Below are 17,478 nucleotides of genomic sequence, written 5' to 3'. Positions count from 1 at the left end.
TGTGCTGCGTCTACTCGTGTCAGCTGCTTGATAATTATCGCTTTCTGTAGCTGTTCTTGATCTCACTAATCATCTCTCAGGAGTGGAGCACTGAAGCATTTTCAGAGATAATCACTTCCCTCCCACTACAGCTGTATTCCCAGAGCCCAAAGTCTTCAAATTTTAGGCCTTACTAGTGGCGGCTGGTCATGTTGTGAACAGGAGGCTAAAATCTAATATTTAGCATAAAAGACAATGATGAAATGATTACAAATATTTGTAGCTAAGAAAGTTCTGTCCCCAATGCTGGACTAAATGTCAATATCGAGAGAAAAATTTAATAGAACCATTTCTTTAGATTTGGATTTGAGCAGTTTGATCCAATTATTATGACTGCAACAATTTCTAACAGAAAATACTATGAATATTATACTGCAATGAATACTGATAAAATGAACTACTTACATGTTTTAGATTAGAGGTCAAACGATTCATCGGTTAATCGCCACTAATTGCTGGAACTATCGGCAAAAAACCATGCCACTAGTTTTTCCGGGTTGCGTTATACAGTACGAGAGCGGCCTCTAGAGGTGAATCACTGACACTATGTGCTGCTTTTTTGTGGTGTCTTTTCTAATTCATTTTGGATGTAACTGTTTTAATTTATTTCGAGTGTTATTGTTTGTTCTAATATTTATTTATACAATTCAAATATTTATTTTGATTTCACGTAGTACATTTTTATGATTCAGTACTTTTTTTTCCCGTCCAGTATCAGTATCAGTCGATTATCAACTATCGGTTGACCTCTATTTAAGATTAGTCCTGCCTTTTTTAGATCATACATTATTCACATTAGTATTTACAGTGAATTAAACAAAAAGCTCAGGTGGAAAAATTAGATAAACATGTAGCTTGTGCATGATAATGGTTTAATAGAGTTATGTGTGGAGAGGAATGTCATATTGATCCTGTCTTTTTTATAACTTCAGTGTTACACTAATTTAGTCATACAGTGTTTTTTTTTCAATGAATGTCTGGATATGTTCCCTAAATGCTTTATTTATTTTGCCTCCAAAACAGAAAGTCCGACTGACAATGAGTACAGCAGCTCAGGTAAAATATACATTGCCATGTTTGTGTGTGCTCTTGGTTCTTTTCTTAAAGATAAAAATTCAGTAATCTGAATTTTCCTATATTCCTACATTAATAACACATTAGCTTGGCACAATTATGTAATTGACAACATATATATATATATTCATCAAGCATACAGTTTGCCTCTGGTCACATCAGATGCGATTCCCTTCAACGTATTCTAGGTACACACAGAGGATCTTTAACCAAGTTTGCTATGAGTGAGCAAAATCTCCAGTCCAACTACATTCCAAACAGACATGAAACTAGACCTGAAAAAAGATCCCTGACAACTGTTTTATTATCTGTCGTGCCTGCTGCTTATCATGCAGTAAACATTTTTTCAGAGAGAACATGGAGTTGCATGGTACCTCTGCACTAACTTGTTGCAGTTCCCATATTTGACCACTAGGTGTAGTAACAACTTTATGGAACTACATATGATAGATTAATCAATAGACTTATATCTCTGTTTTACTCGTCCTAATGGATGAACCATAACTTTCTATCCTCTGGTTAAGACATTGACAAGGTAAACAAACCCAGTTATCAGTTTGTTAATGACGTTAATGCATTTTATTGAACACGAGGTGAGTTTAAATTGAGATTTTGCTTCCAGCTTAATCAATGATTTTTTAATTTTTTTTATTTATTTAGAAAGTGCAGAATCGTCATCCGAAGAGAGCGAGGATGAAGAAGAGGGGGAAGAACAGGAAGAGGAAAATCAGGAGGATCTAGGTTTGGATATAGACCATCTTTTCTATGTAGTTGCACCATCTATTATTATACTTTCACAGGGATGTTAGGATTCACCATTTCGTTACATCAATTTAAAAATGTGTGAATCGAATACAAGTTGCATCATTTTTAACAGACTCGCATCGGTCTAAACTATATTTACTTATTAGTAAAGGCTCTATACTTCTATTATTTAGAAAGTGACCCATAATTTGCGACCGATATTTCATATGCAGATCAATTTCTCGCCGCCAAACGGTTTCTCCAGCGCGTTCTCTCAGCACCGCCGCTGCTACGTGAATTTGATGCATCGCAACATTACAGAGGCGTGTCCTGAGAGTCACATAGAATGCAGATTAACATGGCAGAGGTAGAGCTGCATCTTCCTGAAGACAGAACAGGAAAAGGGTTTATTTATTTTATTTTTTTTGCACTTAAAGGCCTGGTCGTGAAAGGGCTATGGATTAGAATCCAGAAGGCACTTAAGTAAATTTAGGATTCGCTGTCTGTCTGAAGCAAAGAAATAAAAGCAAACTATCTGTACCATATTTAATTGTAGAGCATCGTATTTTTTTGCCATCTCATCGTATAACGTTGAATCGATCGCGTTGAATCAAATTAGAAACAGATCCCACGGCAACAGGGGTGAATCGCGTCGCATCGGTAACTGATTTGTATGTATCTTTAATGTATCGTATCGTTGGCGAATCGCATCTACTTCAGTTATGGAGATGCACATCCCTGTGCAATTCTACTTATTATACATCCACAGATTTATTTTATTTGTTTTCTCTGTTCCATATTATAAAAACATTAAACACAAAAGTACTATAGAACCAAAGAATTGTTGAAATAGAATATTATAATTAATAACCAATCAGATTTGGGAATTCAGTAGCACTGTATGACACGTGTCCTCTTATGCATACCAGAAAATGTGGGATCATGTGCTGAAGGAGTCACTGACGGTAAGAATCAAATGACCTTCTAAACATTTACAGAAGTTAAGCATACTGTAGCCTGAATATAAGACCTTCATTTTCTGGAAATAGACTCCCAGTTAAATAATGTGTCGGCGTTTTGCGATGAGACTCATGATTCATCTCAGTGAGGGGTCGCTGTGTTTTTTTTCATTTCAGGTTCTCGCAAAGAAACCAGAGAAGACACCAGGAATGGTAGTTTCTTTTTCTTACTTCATTGCATAAAAAAAAAAAAAAAAAACGTGAACAAGAAATGGCTCGCCAGAGGAAATAATTGTTTGTCGTAATTGATCATTTTCTAATAAAGCTAACAGGAAGAGCACGTTTTTTTTTTCACGTCCGAACTCCGACATCATGAGGAGTTTGGTGTTTGAGTCTGTAAAATGTTTTGCTCAAATGTGTTTACAGTGTGGTTCATGATTTCAATCGGAGGAATCTTCTTAACATGATGTTCTTGCTTGTTGTCCTCGTTTGATTGAGTTCTCCTAGTATACTGGATTTGGTTTTTAGATCTGGAGTCTCTCTCTTTTGTATACCATGGACCAGTTTTCCATTTTATTTTGCAGCCTGATACTACGATCGTTCAAATTGATTTGTTTTCTCGTTAATTAACACTCAGTAACAACAACAGTGAAAACCGAATTCTACAAATGTCTGTCAATTTGTTTGCATAAAAAATACTCAAATATCGCATGTACATCAGTATTCTACCTTTTATTTTTTGGGTATGACAAAAAGCTTTGCACACCTGGATTTGGGGGATTTCCCCTTAAGCTGGGTCAAGTCGGATCGGGACAGTCGGTGGACAGCCGTTTTTTTAGGTCTCCAGAGATGTTCAATAGGGTTCAAGTCAGGGCTCTGGCTGGCCACTCTAGGGCATTCACATTCAGGAGTTGTCCCTAAGCCACTTCTGTGTTGTCTTGGCTATGTGCTTAGGGTCGTTGCCATGCAGGAAGGTAAAACCTTTACCTTCGGCCAAGACCAAAGTCTTGAGCGCTGTGAAACAGAACCTCTGTCTAAGTACTTTGCTCCATTCAGTTTTTCCTCAACCCTGACCAGCTGCCATTTTCCTGGCTGCAGAAAAACACCCCCACAGCATGACGCTTCCACCACCATGCTTCACTTTTAAAACGGTTTTGGGCAGGTGATGGACGTTTCCCCTTTTTCTCCAGATATAATGTTTAGAATTGGGGCCGAACATTTCAATCTAGGTTTCATCAGACCAGAAAATCTTGTTCCACGCAGACTGAGAGTCCTTCTGGTGTCTGTCGGCAAACTCCAAGCGAGCTTTCATGGGTTTTGCACCGAGTACAGGCTTCTGTTTAGCCACTTTAGCCACCATAAAGCCCAGTGAAGGGCCCAGTGATTGGTGAAGGGTCACCTTTCTTATTAAGGCTCTTCTCCCCTGATTGCTCAGTTTTGGTCGAGCAACCATCTTTTGGAAGAGTCCTGGTTTTGCTACATATCTTCCATTTGAGAATTCTGGCAGCCATTGTGCTTTTGGGACTTTTTTTTTTGTCTAACCTGCCAGAGATCTGTGCCTTGCAACAATCTTGTCTCTGAGCTCTGCAGGCAGTTCCTTTGACCTCCTGGCTTGTTTTTTTTGTTGCTCTAATCTGCATTGTCAGCTGTGAGGTCTTTTATATAGAGGTGTGCACATGTATCCACAATATCCAGTGAACTTCATTGACGATCATATTGCTAGAATAGGAACTCCGAATTACATGCTAGTGTTTTAGAGCTTAAAGCATTACTGTTATTATCGCATTGAAGCCAGGGATTGGTTTCGAGGCTGCAAGTGTTTATGAGCTGCAGAGAGACTCGGCTGTTCGTGGAAGTAAAAAAAAAAAAAGAAACAACTGGACTAAGTGCCACTCATTCAGCATCACACTTTTCTGACTCATCATTGTCAAGGAAATATGGAAATTACCCCAGAGTTGCAGAAAGTTTTGTGTGATCCGGCCTCTGAGCTCTCTGAGAAAAGGGGAGCCTCCCGACCAGGAAAAGAGTTAGCGCTAATAAAAGTTAGCACTCAAAAACAGATGAAGATGACACTTAAATCTAGAATCATTTGCAGGCGTTTTATTCTGACTTTATAAGACATTTCCCGGAAACTCTGCTTTTTCCTTCAGTACGTTTAGACACGTCCGTTCTCAAAAAATGAAGAGTTCATTAACATGAAATGAAATATTATCGTCACATCAGATTGTATTAATATTACGTTGCATCCTTCATGATCCTTAAACCGTAAATGGTGGAAATTTTTTTATAGGCTAGTGGTTTTGATAGATAGATAGATAGATCGATAGATCGATAGATAGATAGATAGATAGATAGATAGATATGATTGGATTGATTGATTGATTGATTGATTGATTGGTTAATTATACAGACAAAAGTATTGGGACACCTGATTTTTCCAGCCAGATGTGGTTCCTTTCCAAACTGAAATACGCATCTTATAGTTAGTGTATTTTGAAATTTGTTAAATAATGATTAGGAAAATGTCGCACAAGCCTTTTCCCAAAAAATATAAACGGTCCAAGAGGCGAGCACCATGAAGCAGAAACACACATATGCAGTATCGGGCAGCGAAACAAATCTATTATCTTGTAATCAGTTAAGCGATTTAATATTTATACAAATGCCATATTGTAATTTTATGCATAATAGCAATATTAACGCAGCGCTTACTGAACGGAGGCTGTATTGTAGGTCTATAAATACTCAAAAACTTCAATACAAACAGTCAAAGCAATAAATGCTGTTTTGTGCTCTGATCATTCTTTGATTTTTTTTGTTTTTAGGAGACCACAAGAATCCACTCTGTGAAAAATGTGACAATCTTCAGGTGAGCATGTTTGGATGTTAATAGTGCTTGATGTTTGGTGATTTTGAGACTGTATGTTTTTTTTTTTTTTTTATCAGACTCATGCAAAATACCTGATCACATACTACCTTACATGCAATTACAAACCCAATTGGCTTATGCATTTTATGTCGTGCATTATATGGCTCTGCAGAGTTCAGCTTGTCCATAGCTCACCATTTGACATTATCTGGTTTTATAGTTCACAAATGATCATTTAGATCAGAACCAAAGAAGAAAATGTATGATAAAGTACTAGCCTGTAGACCGTTGCCTTTAAACACCTTCCATACAGCGATTTTTCTTTATATAATTATGCACTTTATTGCTTTTTTAAAAATAATTTTATCGATTCCACAGGGAAGATTTCTTTGCATATCCCAGTGATGTAGAAACCCGAGGTCAGAGCGCAGGGTCAGCCATGTTGCAGCACCTCTGGATCACAGAGGGTTAAGGGCCTTGTTCAGGGGCCCAAGTGTGGCAGCTGGGTGATAACAGGGCTTGAACCCCTGACCTTCTGATCAGATAACCCTAACCCTAACCCTAGCACCTTAACCACTGTGCTACCACCTCCATCTCTAAATAAGCAAACATTCCAAAGAGTCAGTAAATATGAACAAACATTTGTGGATTTGTGGACACTTTCCTTTCTTTGGACTTCCTCTTCACTGGAATTTAGAGGCCTCAAACCTTTTACAGCATTACATTGCTCTTGTACACAAACGTAAGCTTTGATTGTCCAACACTAGACCCTGATCTCAATCCCCCCGAACACCTTTGGGATGAAAAAGCGAAGAACAAAGCGGTATTTTCAACCAGCACATAGTGTATAGGTGTGATGGTCAGGTGTCCACAAGATTATTATCATACAGTGCATTACTCTAGGTAACTAAATTCCACTCAGATTTTGGATTTGGGGTTCTGCAGATCAAATAATATATTTATTTAGGATATTATACCCTATTTAAAACATGTCCTGGAAACTTGTTCTTGCTTTTAAAGCAGTGTTCATTCTCCACACAGAGACCAATCTACCAGCTTGCCACACCGAGAGAAATCTGTGAAAACCGATGGCAGTAAGTCAAAGAACATCTTGTTTCCTCTTTTCCAACCTGCTGATTCTTTTTTGTATCAGTATTTCTTTTCTAAAGAATAGTCCTTCATTTAAATCAGGTTCAGTCCTAACCTTATAAGAATTATCTGCGAAATCGCCAGGTTGTTTCTGGAGGATGAGGGAGTGTACGAGTGCTCAGAGACAGGCCTGGTGTTCGAGGTGTCACAGAGCGTCCGGATCCGCTACCGCGTCCTTTCCTGGAGCAAGTACGGCGCATTCCTGAAAGACTCATGGAAGTTTGCCGGGCCCATATTCGACGTGGATTGCGATCCTTCCATCCTCAAGTCCATACAGTTTCCTCATTCGCTCTGCCTGGCAGGTAGAGCGACATTATTACAGTAATTTGCAGTCCGCTTTCTAATTCTACACATTTATCTATTAAGGCTGAGCGCAGTCATAATGAAGATCTGTCAGAAAAATGAAAAATGTTGGTTGGCAAAAAATATGAAGCTGATATTAACATATATACATTAACATTGCATCAACATTGCTGGCTTAAATAAATATGTATATTTAAAGGAATAAAACATGCTGAACATAGTATTTTTCAGTTTCATGCCACAATTTATATAAGCACATAACAGACCATGCTGTTATATGATGCAGCACAATTCTTTACACCGATTGCCAGTAACCCACGAGTGGATTATTCTGCGTATTGACCACAGGAAATGTTCCATTTATTAATGAGTAACAAGTTTTAAATGTTGAAAGTTACAACAAATAATGCGGAATGTCCAAAAGACAAGTTTCTGTTTTCACTTGCAATATACAGTGTTATTTCCTCACCAGCCACCACCTCTCTCTCTCTCTCTCTCTCTCTCTCTCTCTCTCTCTCTCTCCTTTACACACATACACACAAGTTACTCATAGGCTATACGAAGCAATTGCTACACAAATCCATGTGTAGTAGCTGTTTCTACAGAAATATTAACTCAGTCGTACGAGCACAATAATATTAATAATATAAAACAACCATGTTGTTGATATGCTGCACACCTTCTGACCAATCAGATTCAAGCATTCAATAAATGAAATTGATTTACTCATTTAAGAATGACGTCATACTTATTGTCAATTCCTATATACATTTTTATTTTGTTTTGGAAAATCCACCATGGATAGTTTCCGTAATCTTTTTTTTTTTTTTATGTTAATGCTAAAGTCAATTTTTTTCACTCCTTGAAATGTAATTAAAAGCCTCCTTATTGAAAACTTCAACATATCCCCAATTATACATAAAGAAAGTCGCATTCGAGAATTCGGATGCGTGGTGATTATCATGCACATTTAGACTCTACACTTGTTAAACATTGTGTAACAACAGTCATTGCTTTTTTCTGAAACGTGAGCGGAGCAACAATGCTAATATAAAGGAAAAAAAAAGACAGCTTTAAAAATCTCAGAATGTTCCGTCTGTTTCAGCTTTTAACTCTCTTTTTTCTCGTCACATCAGATGAGGACAACGAGGTAAAATTCAGCGTCCTACACGTGAAGGACCACCAGGCCTCATCGAGCCTTCAGTCGATCACTCGCGCAGCCATATAAAGTGGAACGTCTCGTCTCTGTCTCCCGTGGGCCCGGTCGTGCAGACGTCCAAGCCAGCCGAGCACCACGGCGTTGTCCAGGTCTATAAAGAAGTGGGCCAGCAGGACTTGTACTCGTTCAGGGTCTACCTTGCTACCAACAATGAATCTGACATCGCTGTAAGTATAGTACAGTATCATTATTTTCATTTTAAAAACAGGATCATCATGGGACCACTTCCTGTATTCATAATGCATTATAGCTACATTTATAACATGTTTATAGCAGAGCTCACAACATTATCAAGGACTCTGCACTTCCCAGTCACAAACTGTTTAACCTTCTATCTGTCTATCTGTCTGTCTGTCTATCTATCTATGTATCTATGTATGTATGTATCTGTCTGTCTGTCTGTCTGTCTGTCTGTCTGTCTGTCTGTCTGTCTGTCTATCTATCTATCTATCTATCTATCTATCTATCTATCTATCTATCTATCTATCTATCTATCTATCTATCTATCTATCTATCTATCTAATCAATACTTATATAACCTGAATACTAGCACATTTATATCACGTATACTATATTATAGTGTCAAACACATGTATACTGTGAATGATTATAGATGATTATATTTTCATGCATAACACTTTATAAAGCTGCAGAATATAATGAACATACTGTTCCTAAGTCAAAAATAAGTATAAAGGATCATTAAAATCATTACAGCATATGCACTCATATTTTAATGCTGGATTCTCTTAATACATTGTCATTTCTCAGCTAATGCATCATTGTATGCTCAGATTACGTACGATATTGTCGATATAGTGAATTTTTCTGGAAGTCTTTAGTGTCAGTCAGAGGTAAAGTTTGAATGGAGGTCTTTACAGTTTCTCGGGTTTTAAACTGGATGCAAAGTAGTGGGGATATAATTGCTAGAACATGATGTAACCAGTTTTGTAGATGTACCATGAAATGCTGTATTAACAAATTCAAATCTTTTTTTAATAAATAATTGATGGTCATTTTCTGTGGTTTAAAACAAAAACACCTCGCATGTGCTATTACTGGGAATGAACGACCTTCACGGGGTTTAGGTATCTCTGTTTGCGCCAGCCTATATTCGATTGTCTACTTGTAACTGCATGCATTACATTCACTATATGTACAAAAGTATTGGGACACCTGACTTTTCCCACCATATGTGTTTTTTCTCTGAACTGTTACCACAAATGTTGGAGGCACACACGTGTATTGGATGTCTTTGGATGTGATAGCAAGAAATCTTCCCTTTACTTAAACTAGAAGACCCAAACCTGTCTAAGCATGACAATGCCCCAGTGCACAAAGCTATGAAGATATGATTTCCAGCTCTGACCACAACTCCATTGAACACTTTTGGGATTAATTGGACCACTGACTGAACCCCAGGCCTCCTCACCTCCTCACCTACATCATGCCTGAATGAGCACAAATCTCCATTATCACACTCCAAAATCTAGTAGAACATCTTCTCAGAAGAGTGGAGTTTATAATAACAGCAAATGAAGTGTGGAAAGGGATGTACAAAAAGCACATACGAATCAGGTGTCTACAAACTATTGTGCGTATATCCAGGTGTCCACAACTATTGTCTATATATGTGAGCATTAATGGATATTATGATAAGATTCGTCAGGTATGTTACTGTTATAATGACACAATGACAGTAACTGTAATAGTTCTGGAGGTTGTAGGATAAATGCTGTAATGTGTAAGTGGTAGACGTTTAAAAGGTTTTTTCCTGCATTTATGTTTACTGGAAGTGTTGCATAATCCTGGAGCAGTGATGAAACAGTGCATGTAGGAACCTCAGTGTGTGTTAACGTAAAACCATTAGATAGTGTCATTAATGCATTGGTAGTTTTAGATCCCCTTTTAGAGCTGGGTAGTGCATGCGTGTGTGTGGGTGCGTGTGTGTGGGTGTGTGTGTGTGGTCTGGACCAGACAAGTGGGAGATAATAATATGCACGTTTTTTTTTTTTTCTTTAGTGTTTTTTAACTTACCGGAAGTGTGTGTTTCTAATTTTTCACAATTAACACTAAATAAATAAGTAAAACAAAACACAAGACACAGAACTACACAAAAAATAGCAGGGGCACGCTTAGACAATGTAAAAGAAAATATTTAAAAAATGATAGATTATAAATACATAAAAAAAAAACGCATCATTTTATGTGGATCATGTGTTTATAATTTTTTGATTTTTCTCAAAAATAAAATGCAAAATTTCCAAAAGCGTTCTCCTGCCTCACGCTGAGTCAGCAGTTTGCCCTAGATTTTAAACCAACTACTGAAATGACACTGTCAGATTCGATCAACTATCCAGTATGACGCGTCCTACTTCGTGAATGAATTTGTAAAAAACGCTTGTGTACATTTTAGCTTGCGGGTAAATTCGTCTGATTATCATAAACCCTGCAAAACCGCAGATCGTCAGTGTGGTATGAAACTCACATACTATGTGCGTGGGTTTTTTTTTTTTTTTTTTTTACGTCTGCAACCATCTAGGGTGATGCAGACTTGTGGTCACTGTGTCAGTCTGCGTTGTTCAAAACTTGGCTTGGCTAAGAACAAAAGGAATCTCTGTAGATATTTGATCAAATGATAGTGTACTTATATTGTCTGAGTGGGTTATGAAGCGCTCCTTCTCCGAGGTTTTAAAATCTTAGAACTTCTGCTTGACTGATTGTATAGAGAAAATTGCCCTAATACACTAAATACTGCACTTTATGTCACGTTATAGCAGCTAGAAAGGGTTGTTTTTGTTCAGCAGTCTCATTCACGTAACAGCTTTAGCTCTGACACTGAAGACTCTTTCCAAAAAATCCCAAAATTAACACCTCCCTAAAGAAAATTTCATAACATCCAAAACAAAATAACTTTCTTAATCCATTTTTGTGGCGCAAAGCTACGGTTCTAAAATGTCAATCAAAACCTTCTGACCAATCAGAATCAATCATTGCTATAGTCAATATATTTACAATCTATGCCATTTTGGCAGAGGCCCTTATCCATTAAATTTAGCAGTTGAGGGTCTTGCTCGAGGGCCCTTTAGTGGCAGCTTGGTGGTACTGGGATTTGACCTTCTGATCTAAATTCCAAAGTCTTAACCATTGTGCTACCTCCAGATCTAACTCTAACTATCTTTCGTCTCTCTCACAGGACATTAAAAAGGAGATTAGAAGCGCAAGGAAGAAATACATGAAGATCGAAAAGCCTCCGCAGTGCCAGAAGCTCCTGGAGGAGAACAAGAAGTACCGCCTGATCAGTGAGCCCCAGGGGGACATCACGCCCGAGGTGAGTCTCAATGCAAAAAGCAATGCAGCAAAAGTGTTTTTACGTAACACATTCAGTATATATACATATGTTTTTTGGTCTTCTGTTTCTGCAGGACATCCAGTTCACAGTGGCTGTGGTGAAGATAAAGGGTTACTTCGAGGCGTTCTTCGAGCAGCGTCCTCCGTTTAAGCTCTCACTGATTGAAGCAGAGTCGGAGCAAAGTGTGTGGTCGGCTACCATTCGAGAAGGTAAGGGCAAAAAGGAAATGGGGAGGATTTTTTAATGCCCAATTCAATTAAAATGATCTATGTTTAAGTGACATAATTAAATGATGTAAGCAGTTTCATGTTTTGACGTTGACGATGTTTTGTAATAACTAGACTACTCGGTCTGTTACAGGAGACTGTGTGGAGAATACTGTTGAAAGAAGCCGAAGTCGATCATGCAGTAAGTATAGTGTGTGAAATAAAAAGTAAAACAGAATGTAATGATTTGCAAATCTCGTAAAGCCATATTTTATTTGCATTAGAGCATAGAAAACATGTCAAATGTTATCGATTATATTAAATTAGGAATGTTTCATTTTGAGGAAAAAAAGTAATTTTGAATTTGATGGCTATAACACGTCTCAAAAAAGTTGTAAAAAATTAAGTGTTAGTAAATATTAAACAGTTGGAAAAACATTTAGCAATAATGAGGCTAATAGACAACAAGTCAGTAAGATGATTGGATATAAATAGTGTATCTTAGAGAGGCAGAGTCTCTCAGAAGTAAAGATGTTTAGAGATTCACCAATCTGTGAAAGACCGTGTCTACAAATTGTGGAATCATTTCACAATAATGTTCCTCAACATAAAATTGCAGAACAGTTGAATATTCTATATTGTGAAAACCAATATTGGATGCCTTATTGCAGCACTGCATTATTATGTAATGGAAATCACAGCATGGGCCCATTAACACTTCAAGAAATCGTTGTCTCTAAACACAATTTGCCATGTTATCCACAATTCCAGATTAAATCTCTATCATGCAAAGAAGAAGCCATGCATGAATATGATCCAGAAACACTGCCATCCTCTCTGGGCCAAAGCTCAATTATAATCTGTTGAGGAAAATTTCTGTGTTCACAGGAATTGAAATTGTAATTTATTTTTTGGAAACTATTGATACCACGTCCTCCAGACTAAAGAGGAGAGGGACCATCCGACTTGTTATCAGCGCTCGGTTCAAAAAGGCTATTTGCAAATCATTGCATTCTGTTTTTATTTTTTTGGACAGTGTCCCACCTTTTTTTGGAATTGGGTTGTAATTAAGTATGGACTGATGTCTTTTTTTGGGACATTCATGACAGGTCGGAAGCGAAAATCCAGCGTGACAGAAGCCGAGCCAAACAATAAACGATTTCGCTTGTGTGATGAACCAGGTGATGATTTAATTCTTTTTTTATTATTTTTTTTATCTTTATCAATAATTTTTTATTCTTTATCAATAATCACTTCTTGATGTCAGAATTACACATTGTGGAGCTGAATAGGATTATGGGGTAAGCACCACGTTGCAACATAGTTCTTCTTCCTAATTTTCTTATAGGTTGTCTATGACAATCCATAGAATTCTCTGGTCAAATATTTGGCACAGTGATTGGGAAGTTCTACAAAACATTCTGAGTTTTGGCACACATCATCTATAGACCGACCTGGACGTCAGCAAAACTGTAAAGCAGGAAGTGGGGCATATCTGATACAAAACTTTGTAGGCAGGACCTTGACCTAAGGATATGCAACAAAGAATTTTGCCTCCAAAGATCTCCTCAGATTTGAGTCACTTCTTCTCTAAACATTTTTTCATGTAGACCATTATTCTCACAGTCAGAGAACTACACCATTGTCACTGTTCAAACATACACATAATGAGTAAAACTACAAATCCCTTTCCTCTGTTTTCAGTTAAAGTACATCTGTGAACATGCGCCTGGTGTCCTGGTGCTTGGCCTCCCCTTTAGCTTTATTTGTATTTATACTCCTATACCTTGAATTTGACTTTTGCATTAAATACAGCTAAATTATTTTTTTTTCCTCTCAGATGGTGTAAGAACAAAAGAGGCAGACATGAGCGATCAGCAGCTGATGCAGGTGGCCAAATGCATGGGAATTGAAAGGAATGTTGTGGCTATCCTTTATCTGGGCCTTACCAAACAGGACGTCGAGGAGATTGAAATGAAAACTAAGTCTGGCCAGGTCATGGTAAATTTTAACATACTGGATCGCTGGAGGAGTCGACAATCTAAAGGAAAGGCTAAAGTCATGCAGCTCTATGAGGCTCTAAGCAAGGAAGATGTACCTAGAGAGGTCATCGGTTGCCTCGAAGGTTGGTGTGTACAGGACTGGTCCACTCCAATCAGAGAGGATCTCACATGCACACTCTCATACAATATGCAGTATATTCACACATGAATGGTATTGCTGAATGCAACAGAAATGATGGTATGATAACCATCCAAATCAGTTTTAAGGAGAATATATATTCTATATACAGATGAACAAATGTGGGCAAATATTGTGTACAGGGACAATTATTAGTTTTTTTATTAGTAATTTGATTGTTATTACTATTTCTTCTACTACTACTACTACTAATAATAATAATAATAAAAATAATTGTTTCGACCATGCACAAGATTACAATGTGGTGATGAGATGTAGGAAATAATGCCCTCAGCATATTTTCTTTGTGTATATGAATACTGTACTGTTTTTGTCTTTTTTCCCACAGACATGCTACAAGAGTCCCCTACATAAGTGCAGAACCTTTTCTTAGATGGATGTACTTCTGGACTTTGTAGATCATCTCAGCCTTGCATTATGGACCCCTCAGGTTTAAGACTGTGTATCTCCCAGGGTTGTTCCAGAATTATTCTCTTTCTTTTTTTTTCTGACAAAATCCAAAAAAATCATAGACCCATTTAGACTATTAGTTTTTTTATCAAAGGGAAAATGCAGGCCAGTTACATTCATGCTTTTACGAGGTACAGATGAAGGCAAGTAAACGATAATAATAATGATTATTATTATAATAATAATAATGTGGTGCTGCATGCTACACAATGAGAGCATTGCTCTATATCTACTTGAGTCTAGGTTCTATATCCCTGCAGACTTGACTGCGTAAAAATATGTCCAGTTTTATTTTTGATACAAGTTCATTTTTCTATCATGTTTTCTCTTCACGGCTTTATTCCAACCACTCAAAACATTATGTTGACTCAGAGGAACGCTTTAAAAGGTTTACTTGTTCGGCTTGTGAATCATTCGGACCAATTTGTTTTTCACTGTGTATTGCATGTGTTTTTTTTTTCTTTTTTTTTAAAGGCAGCAAAAAAAGCTTATAGGAGAAAAATGAGTAACGCGTTCTGTGAAGGTTATATGGCATTACATAAATGATTATTTTTTAGAGTTCGTACTTTTAAAATACTGTATGTAACGGTATGTTTTAATTATTGGTTATTATATATATTACCAGTATATTTGTTTATATAATGAGATAAGTTGCAACAATTCCAAATAGATAGTTATGAAGAATCGTGCGTTTTCATAATTAAGCATCATACACTATATGGACAAAAGTTTGTGGACACCTGATCATAAGATTTGTATGTGCTCTTTGAACAACCCATTTTTTGCCCATTCAGCCGCAAGGGCATTAGTAAAATCAGGTGCTGATGTAGCGTGTGGAGACCTTGGGTTCTAGTTCTTCCCAATGCTGTTCAGTAGGGTTGAAATTAGCGCTCTATATCAGGCTACTAAAGATCTTATATACTTCAAACCAAATCATATCTTCACGAATCTGGCTTTACAATACTGGAACAGGTTTGAGTCTCCTACAGCATCCAGAGACGTCTTATACAATTGTGTGCTTTCAATTTTGTGGTAACAGTTTGGAGAAGAATCACATATGGATAGAAAGTCAGGTCTCCCAATACTTTTGCCATATACAGTATGTATGCTGCTTCATGAATGCATTATATGTTTATATGAATGATTTTGTAGTTTCATTTCAATGGCCTTCACAGAAAAGTTTTACCTCAGTTTTTTCTTTTTTTTAAGTCATTTCTGAGTACTGTAAATATAAATTGTATTTTTTCAGGTCTGTGTATAAATTTGCTAGTGTATATTTAGAATATTTGAAATGTGTGAAATATGTAAAGTAGAATCCATAGACTGATTACTGCTGTGCAGTCTGATCTCAGATCACGGAAATCACAGATTGCACCTGGTTTATTTGCATCATGTAAGTGAAAGGTGGTAGAAGATATGTCTCTATATTAGGGCTTATAATTCATTCATTCATTCATTCATCCATTCATTCTTGTGTAAGAACTTAATCCTGGTCAGGGACAATCCCAGGAATATGGACAAAACGGGACGCCGGTTATTGCAAATCATCACGTTTACACATACGGCACTTACGGCATTTTCGCATCGCCAGTCCAGCTTGTTTTGGGGTTGGGAGGAAACCGAAAAACACAAAAATAAACGTAGGCACAGGGAGAAAATAAATGCTGAAACGGAGCTGTAAGGCTGCAACACTAAAGGCTTTTAATTGTCGGAGTCACTATACCAAGAATTGTAGTCTCGGTGTACAGTCATTCGAGGAAATCCATTCACATCAACCTCACATTACATAAAACCAGAGAAAGGGAAACCAGAAGCAAATTTAAAAGCCATTGCTGTGTTCAAAGTGGTATAATTGTACTGTAAAGTAGTATGTCCTAACATACTCATTATATAGTGCATACTATTCCTCATATTAGTATGCAACATTCCAGCATTATTTTATAAACAACACAACGATATAGCACCCTACACATCGAATTCCCTAGTGACGATTACCCTGTTCTGCTAAGAACACTGTGAGAGAACTTTGGGGTGGTACGGGTTTTTATACTTGATTAAATCTATGGGATGCAATTTTGAATACCTTAAAAGCCCAAGCACTGAACTAAAGCCATAGCAAAATTAAGAAAATACCAAAGTTTAGTTAAGTACTGATAATAATAATAATCATGGTGTGTGTTCTGGGTGTTTAAGTTCAAGCAGCCAGGCTGATTCTGTTTACCAGTTTTCAGAAAACCTTCACATGAATATTTACATATGGAGGATCAGTCCATTAACATTAAATACATGGGACAAAACAATTTGGGGACATCATTATATTGGAAAAATATATCATGAATGACTAGCTGGTGTGATTTACTTTTTTTCTCCTGAATAGTTCTATAATTGCGTTTGTTTGTCTGTAAACCACGTTTAAATTTTTAGAACTTTTTAGGTTCCTTTAGTTTGCAAAATACATTATATAGACAAGTGACACCTGACCAAAAGATGTGATTTTTGAACATCCCATTCCACATTCAGGTCACATTTGCTGTTATAATACATACACTGTGGTAAATTTTGGGATAGAACCACAATTGTCTGGAAAAATACTTTTGTCTATATAATGTAGTAGTCTACATTAACCTTTTACCTGCTTTATTTTAAAGCAGCAGAATGATAAGGTTCTGTCTGATCATACTGTGAATTTAAGATCTTGAGCCATACATTTCTATAAGGTCATTGTGAATCTTCCGTGCAAACAACATATATTTCATTTGTTTGCTAAAAAGTCAGACAGAATCTTAAAATCAAGTTAAATGCCAGTTAAAGTCAGTTAAATGCAGTTGAATAGTTTTTCATTTGTTACATTTTTTTATTTTGTATCTACCGTAAAACACAAATGAATGAATAAACATGAAAAAACCTAAGTA

At 36.9% G+C, this 17,478-nt stretch overlaps 2 protein-coding genes across 2 annotated transcripts in view; both read left to right on the top strand.

The window, feature by feature from the left end:
- LOC124403081 (NACHT, LRR and PYD domains-containing protein 1a-like) overlaps nt 1-8,408 on the top strand; it is a 21,186-nt gene extending 12,778 nt beyond the window's left edge. Inside the window, exons 3-10 of the mRNA XM_046876664.1 lie at nt 1,063-1,095; nt 1,774-1,854; nt 2,787-2,822; nt 2,994-3,029; nt 5,642-5,685; nt 6,727-6,779; nt 6,919-7,136; nt 8,274-8,408. Coding sequence (XP_046732620.1) covers nt 1,063-1,095; nt 1,774-1,854; nt 2,787-2,822; nt 2,994-3,029; nt 5,642-5,685; nt 6,727-6,779; nt 6,919-7,136; nt 8,274-8,365 — 593 coding nt within the window. The 3' untranslated portion in view covers nt 8,366-8,408. The remainder of the gene's footprint in view (nt 1-1,062; nt 1,096-1,773; nt 1,855-2,786; nt 2,823-2,993; nt 3,030-5,641; nt 5,686-6,726; nt 6,780-6,918; nt 7,137-8,273) is intronic.
- LOC124403082 lies at nt 8,373-17,478 on the top strand. The gene is made up of 7 exons (XM_046876665.1): nt 8,373-8,523; nt 11,553-11,687; nt 11,782-11,917; nt 12,069-12,116; nt 13,024-13,095; nt 13,755-14,039; nt 14,445-17,478. The coding sequence occupies exons 2-7, from the start codon at nt 11,592-11,594 to the stop codon at nt 14,468-14,470; spliced, it is 663 nt and encodes a 220-aa protein (XP_046732621.1). The 5' UTR covers nt 8,373-8,523; nt 11,553-11,591; the 3' UTR covers nt 14,471-17,478.

Source organism: Silurus meridionalis, chromosome 20 (genome assembly GCF_014805685.1).
Source record: "Silurus meridionalis isolate SWU-2019-XX chromosome 20, ASM1480568v1, whole genome shotgun sequence".
In the NCBI taxonomy this organism is placed as follows: Eukaryota; Metazoa; Chordata; class Actinopteri; order Siluriformes; family Siluridae; genus Silurus; species Silurus meridionalis.
This window is presented reverse-complemented; position numbering and strand designations above follow the sequence as displayed.